At 38.1% G+C, this 12,193-nt stretch overlaps 1 protein-coding gene across 1 annotated transcript in view; it reads right to left on the bottom strand.

Annotated features, from left to right (window-relative positions):
• The window catches only part of PRTFDC1 (phosphoribosyl transferase domain containing 1), a gene marked incomplete at its 5' end in the record, with an annotated part of 41,888 nt that extends 33,320 nt beyond the window's left edge, over positions 1 to 8,568 (bottom strand). Inside the window, 2 exons of the mRNA XM_010156146.1 lie at positions 5,700 to 5,883; positions 8,462 to 8,568. Of these exons, the coding sequence (XP_010154448.1) occupies positions 5,700 to 5,883; positions 8,462 to 8,568 (291 nt within the window). The remainder of the gene's footprint in view (positions 1 to 5,699; positions 5,884 to 8,461) is intronic.
• Positions 8,569 to 12,193: the final 3,625 nt, after the last annotated feature.

The following is a 12,193-nucleotide window of genomic DNA, read 5'->3' as shown; positions in this document are numbered from 1 at the left end:
CAAAAACATTCAGATTTTGACTAAACAATGCTTGTTTTGTTGCTTGTTTTCAGAGTTTTGCAGCACTAATGGTCCTGTTTATGCCAAGATTAATAACCCACAGTTGTAACTATATTTCAAACAACTGGAGGCTGAAGAGGAAACAGATCGTATCAATGGATTTGTTTGTGAACAGACTTCAATGCAACCACTGTGCACGGATTACAATTCAGAGTTCGCGGGTTTTTATTAGTTATGTTCTGGAAACTATAAATAATGTATTCATTTTAAAGAATTACATGAATTTACCAAATCCACATAATCTTTTAGAAGTTCCTCCAAGTGACTGGCAAGCAACATTCCTTTGAAGTTCATTCATATCTGTCAGGATGATTTTTAACAATATCTTCTTGATACCAGAAGATGAAAAATGCACTTCTAGAATTTGAAATTCAGGTACTACATAGAAAACAGATCAATGCTATGTAATAATCTGTGAACAAAACAGAATTAACAACTATGATGTATAATCTGATTTTCAACAATTCATCTACTATTCTCTTTCAATAGTGCATTGCACAGTTTCAAAATAACAGACATTACTGGTCTTCTGCCACTTTAGTCCACACACGAATAAACAAAGAAAGACCAGAAGTACTAAGGAAAAGTACCAATCTCACTCCTAGTTTAGCTCACCATGGTTTCCACTGAAAAAAAGCTATGCCATTGAGATTCACTTGCCCCTTCCCAAACCGTGAGGTTTCCTATCATACTCACTTTGTAAAATGTAATAATTAAGATAATTAAATAGACAGCTATGTGTAATGATACAGGAATACTAAACTTTTGACAAGAACAAGTAGCAATGCATGTAGAAACCCTACTGGTCTGCCTAATAAAAGTATGTGGTGTTTTACCTCTCTTCCACCAGCCCCCACTACCAGTTTCAATGACAACTCTTGGCATGATTCTCTCAATTTTTAGCTATCTGTTCACTAAGGAAGTCTTAAGTCACACCCATTTACTTTCTCTTCCACTGACAGGTTGCTGAGAAGTTCTCAATAGTCTACAGACTCTGCACACTTCCTCTACTTCTCCACTTATTTTTTGCAATTCCATTTATAGATTGATCTTTGGTTTAAAGATGGCATTTCGCACACCCAGAGAACGGGATTAGGTGATATTGTTGCATCTATCAGTAGGTGATTAGATCTGATGAGCCAGAACATCCTCTTCTGTCTCAAGTTCTAATTCAACCTCTACCTTTATCAGCCTGTCCTCAATTGTCTCTTCCACCTTGAACAAAGAGAAGCTCTAATTACTGTTCATGAACAGTCTACTCTTCTGGTATGGCTCTCGGGCTATGTTTTTTACTAAAACATATGCCATTCAGCCCTTCTTTTTGTGACATCCACATCCTTCCATTCCCTTGTTAACACTCTCTCTTTTTGTTCATCCTTAAACATTCTTTCTCTTCTAGTGCTATCCATTAATTTATAAACATCCCAGTAAAGCACCTTCCTGCTTCCTCTGTTGTACTTCCCTCTGGATTCTTCCTAATCAGTTCTTCAATCTGCTAAATTTATCCATATCACAAACATATTACAGAATTTCTGGATCCAGAAACCTCTCCTGCTGGTGTCATACTCTCCTTGGATGACATTCACAAGCCCAACTTCCTCCATTACTTTTCATCCTTGCCTTCAACCTATCTTGTTTATGAAAATCATTTTGAATTCTTCTATCAATCTGAAATTCTCACCTCTTTTCAACTTCAAAGCTCTGATTCATTGCAGAGGAGCGATCACTCAGGAAAAAAATCAGTATGGTGACAATTGAAGATATTAAACTGTACTCATCCAGTTTTAAATTCCAAAGCCTCTGCAGCCAATTCCACTGTCCCTAACTTACATTACATTAAAATCCAATGTCTCAGAACTTAGTATCTAAGCAGCTTCCAAATTCTATCAGTTCTTACATCAGTATTTCCAGAATACATTATCTACTTCCTTACTCTTACCCTTAAGTTTACGTGATACTTCCATTATCTGTTTATTTTTGAAATCATATGTTTAAGTCTCACCTTGGTGCTTCCTTTTAATTGGCCTGCTGTGCTAGAAGCTTGTAAAGCCACCGTACAGCCTCTTATCAAATCCCCACTTAAACATCACCTTATTTTGAGCTCATTTAAATACACAAAATTAAAATGAGAACAAGTATATCATATCAGCTGTAAGTCTACAAGAAACAGCATTCTCCAAAGTGTTTATTGTATTTCTGTGGAGGAAAACTATCCACGTATCTTCTTTTCCTTTTCATACTTACTTTTATTATCATTTTACTGATTAAGAAGCCTTCTCAGTTATAAAAATGTTACCAAGTGTTTCTTTGAAAATTCTGTATTTATGGATTTACAGATATAAACTTTGTTTACAATTAAGCACAACTTAAGTTTTTATTTATTGATCTACACCTAAGTCTATTAAGTTTCTGTCCACATGTATAAACTTCTTAATTTTCTTTACTGTGTCATTTTAGCACTCTAGTGGTAAAAAATAACCTAAAGAAATGGAAAAACATAGTTGGATTTCTAGAAGAAGTACAAATGTGTTTTCAGACAAGGCTGCACCTCCAGTTTCAGTTGCAGGAATTCTGTGAAAGATCTAAGAACTAATACTGATGTCTGTCGTGTATAAAGTGTATAAACCCATTATTTTTAAGCTACAGCTTCCTAAATTAGATTCCACTTCGTTTCCTCTGAAAATAACAAACCAACGGTTATCTTTCCACTTTACCTGTATATATATTAAATTCAGTAAGCTGACATGCCAATTTCAGATAATGAAACTAAGACACCATTTGAAAAACACAAGAGGTTTTCTCATAAAAATGTCCAGGCTAAGGCACAAATGTCAATACTTTGCAAATCAGATAAAACCATCCTGATTCTGGAAGGACAAACAGCCCTTCATCTCATTAATATCCAGAGAATTTAACTGTGCTATGCTTTTTGAAAAATCAATTCATTGGTATGAAGAAGTCTAGAAAAGAACGTACATGCCCAACTTTCAGCTACTTAATAAAAAAGCAATCTTAACATCTTAATTAAGCCTCTAAATTCTGGAATATGATGAGAGGTTTGAAAAACAAAGAGCCATGTTAAGCTGGTGATATCTGCAATCTCCTTTTATTTGAAAGGTAATTATGTCCATATGCCAGACATCAAAACACAACCTTTTCTGCTGATATGTTGCAGGTAAAATGTACTTTCACTGGTGCCAAGGCCTGACTTTGGGTCACGGTTACAGCCTATTTTTGCTACATGATGAAACCAAGAAATCCACTTTAAATTACAACCTCTAAAAATTGACTAACCTTTTGGTATTGAAGTTGGAATGAGACAATTCAAAAATCCCATGAGTTTGAGGTGAAATTAGTTGTGAAACAGCTGGAGGGGGAAGGGAGACATATCTGAAGGAAGTATACTGAGAGCAGCAGGACTCCCTTTAGGAGAGAAACAGAGAACAGTTAGTGAAAGGAAGCAGGATAAATAATGTGAGAAGAACAGTGTCTATAAAATGAAAAAGGGATATCGAGAGAAAAATGTGTTGAAAGCAGAAGTAAGTCTTAATGGAAAGTGGAACAGAAAAGGGAAGCAAAGAAGTCTTACCTCTCAATCTGTAATTATCTGCTTCTGATTAAGATGCAAAACACTGTGAGAGGTAAGTTATTATAGAATAAAGTGACATGGGGGATTTGGGAGTCTCGTAGAGAGCTGGGATGAAGAGTCACTCAAACGAGTAACAGCTAGTTCTTCAAGTGTTCTGACCAGGACTAAGTTGACAAGGGTACATACATTCCCTAAAACCTGCAGCTGGGCCAGACGCAACGATAACTCAAAACACAAGGGATGGTAGGTAGTGATACTCGTACTTTAGGCATCATTACATGTATGTGTATTTCATGGAATGAATCTAGCATTATTAATGTCCTTTCAAACTTACACTGCAGTGTCATTCAGCTTCTCAACACGAGGCAGATATCAAGCACTGGTCCAAGCACTAAATCAAGCACAGTCTCACGCTCTGAATAGGTGACACCTGTTTGGAAGCACTTATAAGAAAAAAAGGGATTTATTTTCTAAAAACTAGAGGCAAACACTAGTTCTAGGGAAGGCACTACCTTCCTGCTAAAGCATGAGGCTAAGATCCAAAATACACAGAGCCACTAAATGCTAGAATCATCCAGGACTTAGTCTTGATAACTGTATCCCTGCATAACAAAACTCATCCTGCAGTTGCAGCTAAATAGAACATGTTTTTATTTTAGGCTGCGGTATACATCTCCTGCCACTCATGGCTTATGGGTTAGTATGGCTACTAAGAGTTGACCTGCCACCAAGGAAAGAAATTTAAGAACCATGGTATCTTCATATTGGGTAAGAGATAACCCAAACGGAAAAGTGTGTGCATTACCTATGTGCCAGGTGCAAAATAAAACCCAATTTAAGCAATTCCACTATTCGCCAAGCAGTATTACTGAAGTGCTATCATTACTACGCCAAAAAAAGAAAGAGTATAAATTCCATGTACCTTTATGTAAGAAAAACATTGTATTTTACTTTATTAGTTAGTTCTGTAATACTGCTAAATCGCTAGAATTGGTGCAGTATTACTACTGCACATGTCCTTCATAGACCTGACTAAATCTTAGAAGTCCCAGTACCAAATCCTAACGCAGTGGCTACAAAAAGCTCTCATCCACTTCTCTTCCATGATGGAAAAAATTCAGACTGTATTTGGGAAAGTTAAGAAAATGTTTATGGTCACTGACATCAGAGCAAAATGCCAGCCAACCAACCTCTGTCTGCGGAAAGGACGCAGCGTTATTGTGGGAACTGTTAAATGCAGCAAGTTGCAGCTGTGCTCACAGACCAACTGTATTGTCACTCCATTTATTTAGTGTACTTACTCAGACATTTCTAGGACAACTTCCTTCTAGAAATGCTCCCTCACTATGGAGTGTGAACTACAAGGTGGAATATAAATGTATAGCTTATGCAAAAAGAAACTGTAATCGCACATTCTAAAAAAAGGCCAGTCGTCTCACTACCACTGCCTCACTGAAAGAAATGAATCATTATTGCATAATTTCCTCTGAAGATAACAGGAAGTCTCGATCCTTACTTCAACACTGGATTTGGTTCAATGGCTTATCTCATTTTCTTATAAAACACTATCATCATCTAGTGGTATATTTTGCTACTAGGTAAACTGCATGTTCTGAAGATGAAAGCATTTCATTTGCTTAGCATTAAACATTTACAACAAGACATACATTTAGCATCTCGCAGTCATGCCAAACTATGTGGAGGCGGGGGTGGAAGATGAGGTAACATGAAATAAACTTGACAGAACTGTTGAGGATATTGAGAACAAACAACATGCCGACATTTTACATGACGAAAGCTTCTGTCCAAAAGTGAAGACAGACTAAGTGAAAAAATACAGCTGGAGGATGCTTCACATCCTCATTCATACCAGCCCTAAAGTATAAAGGGATACGAGCAAACATTTTGAAAGAAAGCCTCACAGTTTTTTCAAGCAAAAATATTTTTCATGGTTTTTCTTTCAATCTGGGGGGGAGTACACTTCCTATGTCCAAAAGTCCACTATTACGAACATACAACCAGAATCTACACAAATAAGTTGTTGACTTACGTGGTAACTTTTCAGTCTAACAAAATCGACTTTCATAGAGATGAACCTTTCTGAATTCCTGATGAGATTTTTTATGTGCTCCACGAGGTCAGCACAGAACTTGTAGCCACCTTTGAGGACACAGAGAACTACAATATCATTGTCTCCAATGTCTTGCACAATATCTTTGGCCAATCGTTCTGTCCTGCACATAAAAAAGAAGGATAAAGTAACATTAGATGCAGGTCCTCTAAGCTCAAGGTATGCTTTCCATGAAGTTACAGAGAGACACTATGGTGAGCTTGACTGACAGCCTGTCTAAGTGTCTTGACTTGAGTGGGTTTGGATCGAGTTCACGGTAGGCAGATGTACAGCAATGGATGCAAGATGCAAATCAAAGTCGTTAACCTGATATGCATGAACTCCCCAGTTATAGAAAAGGAAGTAACACATCTAAGTGTGTCGAATTTATGAGCATTTCAGAGACTCTGGAGTAAAGAATGCAACCCAGTCTTCAGTTTCACCTCAAAGGAAACATCCATACAAAATATTCTTGTATAAGCCCCTAACTTGTTCTGTTACCAACTGTGCAAGAACAATAAATTAAGTGAAAGATAGAGAATTATTAGAAGTATTTCACACTCAGAGGCTTTGGAAGACACTACTCCTACAATTTTAATTAAAATATACACAGACACTATACAGAAATACAGCATAAATCAAAATTTTATAAAGAGTGAACATTATCACTGTTTCACACAACAAAAAAAGAGGAGTTCAAAGGGCTTAAGTGGCCTGTTCAAGGTCACACACAGGAGAATCACCAAGGCTATGCTCCAGTTAACCCAGAATTGCAAAGTTCCGTATCTGTCTTCTCTCTGACAATTCCGCATTGTGAACACAAAGTGGCAGATGACTGAAACCAAAAGACACCCACTTCTGCAATAGAACAGTACATACGTTTTCAAGATAAAAGTAATAAAGGTGAACGCTCATCTTTAGTTTTGCTTTCTGAAGCACGAGGTAGATGGCATTTCTAGACCTAAACCAGGGTACCGGGTAGTTTGTAGATGTAAAGCAGGTACCAACAGAAAACTGAACGATGTTAGTTGATGTTTGGAGGAAATACAGCTCAGTGCATTATTGTTTGAAAACACTTTTTGCTGGAAAGTTGTTAGCTCCCTGAATTAAATCAGCAGTTTCAGTGAGAGTGGACTTCTTGACAGGATGCAATTTATTAAATACTCCTGCAACTTCTGCATGTCTTTCACGATGACATTTTTCATATTATTGTTTTCTTTACCCATTGTAATCTGGGAATCCATTTGCCACTACATAAATACAATGGACTTTAGTGACATCTACATGTGTGCATGTACCAGAGAATAAGCTCTCAACTGAACATAATATACTAGTTATGAGCAAAAGGTGTCGCTTCATTTTCCTATCTTTGTATTGTAATGCTCAAATAAATTCCATATAGAAGCAATTAGTATTTTTTTTAGATTTGAAAAATAGAAGATATCATTAGATCATCTTGTTTGACCTCAAATTTATAATCCCTTTTACTAATATAAGAATGAAGATTAACAAAAGACTTTCCCTTTCTTTACTGAAGATTAGTAAAATAGTCTTTTATCACTTTTTCTCCAGTCTGAGCATAATGGTGAAAACCTCTCATTAAGAAGAAACAATTCTCTGGTGATTTTCTTTTTTTTTTTTAATTCTTCCTCAGATTGTTTGAGGAGCTGAAATTTCCAAAAATTTCAAAGACCACTTTGTATTTTAAAAGAGTATGAACTTCAGCATAGCCAAAAATGTATTAATTTCAATTTCTAAATTAAAAAAATCCTATAAATCCTTTAAATCCTTTAAATTTTAACCTATATTTAATTGTTACCAACTGATGAGAATTTTCTCAAGTCCTGAGCCTTCTTCCTACATTAAAATTTTGCCTGATCACAATATATTCAGTTCTGTGTCCTATTCCATTAGAACAGAATCAGTCTGTTCTGCTGGAGTAAGAAAAAGCAGTGGAGTTCATTCCTCTGGAGTACAAAAACAACACTGGAGTTCAATGCTTACCTCAATTGCACTTACAATGAATTCTATGAGAACTGAAGTTGTAATGTATTTATTTTAAAAAGAAGAGTTAAAAAAGTCAGTTGACCCTAACCAGAAGAGATTAAAAATTCAACACCACAGTAACTGAAAAGGCAATGAAAGAAAGCTTGTGTTTAAAAACAAACACAGGAGTCATAAGTCTTCCTTATGATGGATGTTCACAATCTTCTTTCAAGGAGTTCCAGCAATTTCAGTACTTGCAACCGGCTGTTTAAATGCGGTAGGTAGAAAGCTGCAGGCTGAAAATGTCCCATGAAATTCCATTCAGATATTCCCAATAAATACACTCTTGCCAATTACCATTTCCATCTTGTAACCTTTCGTAAGATTCTTACCAGTATGTCAAAATCATAACTGAGCATGAACACTGAGCTGGACTACCACAAACACCAAAGCATCAGCAAATGCCGACACTGAGAACGACTACAAGGTAAGGAATGAGGGATGACCAAGCTTTTCCACTGCCACCCTCCGAACCTAGCATCTGGACCCAAACAGCCCACAACTCACTCTTCAGCTGTGTCAATGGCAGAAGTCAGTGGTGCAGCCAGGAACTATTGGGTTAATCAGCATTAATGATTTGTGGATGACAGGCTTGATAAAAAAGAGTAATATGACTGACCAAAGAATTTATCTAGTAATATTCAAACTACACGTACCTGTCAACAATAATGCCATGAGGTATGAGCACATATTCCAGATCTCCATAGTAATGCTGAGGATAAGTGAACAAATCCAGGCTGTATCCAGGCCAATTGTCTGAAATCTGCATATCAAACAGGATTGTTAAGAATACTTCATGGTGTTTGAAAATATGTAACCGATACAAATTCAGTGTTCTAGTACACCCTATTGGCTGAAGTAATCATGTGACATACTCTCTTCTAGTTACAATTTACTGTTTCTCTTTTTCTATTAATTATTTTATTTCTCAGCATATCTCAGAAATCGAAAGCTGTATTTTGTGCCCACAAAACGTGTGAAATTTTACCTGAAATTACAAACAATTAGATGGAAAGAGGAAATATTGAATACTAAACTACTAGCAAGCCTAAGTTTGTTACTACTTTCAAACTCGAAATGCAAATGGGCGATTACCAGTAAGAAGGGATTCTCCATTGAGAGATTCAGAGAGTGGGATTAAAAGTCATAAAACCATACATTAAAACTGTACGTTTCTGGTTTAGAGGTATTTTAAAGTTGCACATAAATAAATAAATATTCTACAGGTGAAACAGCACACAGGAAGAATAAATTTTGGGGTTCACAGATGGTACCTGTACAAATCAGTGGTAGCAGGTAAATCCTGCCAAAGGTGATTACAAAATATTTGCATCTCACCTCACTATCAGCTAGTCTGTAAATCCATGTATTTACAGAAAAAATATTTCACAGATTTAATATATGTTAGTGTCAGGAGTATGAGAATACAACAATCAAGATCCCACGGCATACAAAGGCAGTAGAGATTAAGTAGGGCAAACATCAGCCAACAGGCTTCAGAAAGCTATGAAAATGCAAAGTCATGAGCACTAGAATTGAAAAAACTCCAACGCTTTTCACAATTCTGTATGAAACACAAGACCTGCAGGTTCTCAAGGTATCTTGGAATCATTACAAAGTTTTGCTTCAATACTGGTTCAGTCTAAAAAACAACACCTAATAGGTTTTCTTCAGAATCATGTTCCTCAAGTCACATACACAGCGTGGCCACATGAACCTTGAGCAGGATAAACAGGGAGAAACTTGCCTTTGTGGAGCACTGGTTTTAATGGCACGTCTGCTAAATACAGCCTTTAAAAACCACCACTGAATCCAACCTCTGCTTACCATTTCATGTCGCAGAGCAATAAACCACGTCTCAAAAATATCTAGGCTAACACAAGATATTTGATGTTGAGCTCTTCACATCCAGTCTTCTTGAACTCGGGCATAGCCCTGCCTGATGCTGTACTGAAACAGTGGTTTGCCTCAAGCATTTTTGTTTGGTTGGGTGTTTTTTGCATATTCACTGACAGCTAAAGACACCTCAACTGTCGTGTTTTCTCAACTCTGCCCAACAGTTTCTGCATCAAAAAAAGTTATTTGTTGGTAACTACTACTGAACATTTGCTCATAAAAGCACGATTCAGAGGTCACTGAAAATCAATGAAAGCTTTTCCCCTGACTTACACAAGCCTTGGAACTACACGTAAGAAGAAAAGTTACTTAGTTCCTCATTTCCATAGAAACAGGAGATTATAAATATCCTCTTTGGCAAGGCTTTTAATTAGAGGCAAATCTTGCTCCAAAAACACTGCTCCAGAAAGCCTGGGAAGCCTATTTTTCCATCTTCAGTTTCAGTGCATAGGGGTGGCTGACTCTTTTTAAACATTTTGAAGCAATGAACTGTCTGCCATGGTTTTGCTCAAAAGCCTTTAAACATAAAATGAAACTATTTCAGACAGTGCTTTAGATTGCCTAAGTACTATAAACACCCACTACGAACGCTTGTCAGCATTGCTTACTTAGGCATTCTCGTCAAATTGCGTGTTTCCAGCGCCATGCAGAAGATCGAGCCAAATGGATGGAAACTGCTTCAGAATTCATACAAACCAAAAGCTTTTATTTAAAGAAAGCCCTTTATGAAACAGGATCAGGATGAAATGTTGATTCTCCTATCTATCCTGATTCTGTTGAATAAAAGAACATAAACTGAATCGTAGAATCACAGAATGGTTTGGGTTGGAAGGGACCTTAAAGATCATCCAGTTCCAACCCCCCTGCCATGGGCAGGGACACCCTCCACTAGACCAGGTTGCTCAAAGCCACATCCACCCTGGCCTTGAACACTTCCAGGGATGGGGCATCCACAGCTTCTCTGGGCAACCTGTTCCAGTGCCTCACCACCCTCTCTGTGAAGAACTTCTTCCTGATACCTAATCTAAACCTCCCTTGCATCACTTTGCAATAATATGGAAGTTGTCCCTTACAAGTGCCCAATGACATTTGACAAATAAGACTAAATTCACATATAATCTCTAATTAATTATTCTTGTAATAAGCCTATTTCATATTGTTCTTACTTTTGAACAGGCACTTCCCAGCAATAAGGCTTAGAAATTCTCATTTACCCTAAGGCTATTCACAGCGTTATGCTATAGGCCAATTTTCAAGTAACTGTAAATTTTTGTGAGTATTCTGCTTGTGAATTTAAAAAAAAAAAGTAAAGTGATTATCCTCAGTTTAATAGCTAAGCATCAAAAAGTATCTGCCCCAAATTAAACTCAACTTCTATTTACCTCTGGCTTTAACCCTTGAAAATAGGAAGGAAATATTTGTGATTTTTTCAACAAGAAGACTGCATTCAGCTGGATGAATAAATGTGTATCTTAAATATACTGGTACACAGTGTGTACAGAGAATCCTGCAGTGAAAGAAAGAGGTATTTTTAAAGTTCACGCTTGTCATGTTCAAACAGCCCAGCAGAAATTCTTCAGGAGGTCTTCAAAAAGTTGATGCGAATGCATACAAAAAGGAATACAAATACACGGCAACAGCCAAAAGCGTTCCCTGGAGGTGTAGGAGAGAAGCTGAAGAGATTCTACTGCAACCGCTTCGGAAGAACACCGCTGGTTTTGCTGCCTGGCAAGGTGGGTACACGTGAGGTTCAGGCCCAGTATTCCCTTCAGAGCAAGGACAATGCGGATTCTGCTTTGGTATAAAATAAAGGAGCGAGCATCGAGTGAAGTGCAACCTTTGTAAACCTGAATCGTACTGGACTGGCCGTACTTTTGGCTGCTTTATGGGGGAGTGCCTACACTTTGTGTGCAGCAAGCAAAAGAAACTAAGTCCGTACAGCACAACACGGCTGTGAGCATTCATCTGCTCCTCTGCCATCCTCACGTCGTTTTGTGCTAAACAGTCACCCACTTTAAAAATGTCATTTATTACACAGGTGTCAGTAGAGGTGGCTGGTGCATGGCGGTTTCGGGCAGAGCTCGATCAGAGTGCAGCGGGTTTCCCTGGAAGGGAGATGGAGGGGAGGCTGGCACAGACAGGGGGCAACCGCTGCCGGCACAGAGCCCTCTCAGCTCGGCCTCCACCTGGGCCGCAGTCCTGCAACTCGGTTAAAATCCCAACCCACCATCAAATAAGAACGCACCTAAGGTGGTGGTGACAGTGATGGCACTTGTTTCACGGGACAATCGGGTCTGTCCCTCAGAATGACGGGCATACCCGTTTATCTTCGCATAATCCGTTCAGCCCTCAGGTACCCAGCGCTCGCTGCCGAAGCTGGGGCTCCTTCCCACCGCAGAACAACAAGGAGCAGGCTAAAGGCGTGCTCTTACAGCGCTCCCAGACCCTCAGAGGCCTCCAGGCATTCTGCATCCCGGTCTCAATTCCTCACG

This window comes from Eurypyga helias, unplaced genomic scaffold, assembly GCF_000690775.1.
Source record: "Eurypyga helias isolate BGI_N326 unplaced genomic scaffold, ASM69077v1 scaffold11527, whole genome shotgun sequence".
In the NCBI taxonomy this organism is placed as follows: domain Eukaryota; kingdom Metazoa; phylum Chordata; class Aves; order Eurypygiformes; family Eurypygidae; genus Eurypyga; species Eurypyga helias.
The sequence above is the reverse complement of the archived record's forward strand: the minus strand, read 5'-3'. Positions and strand labels throughout refer to the sequence as shown.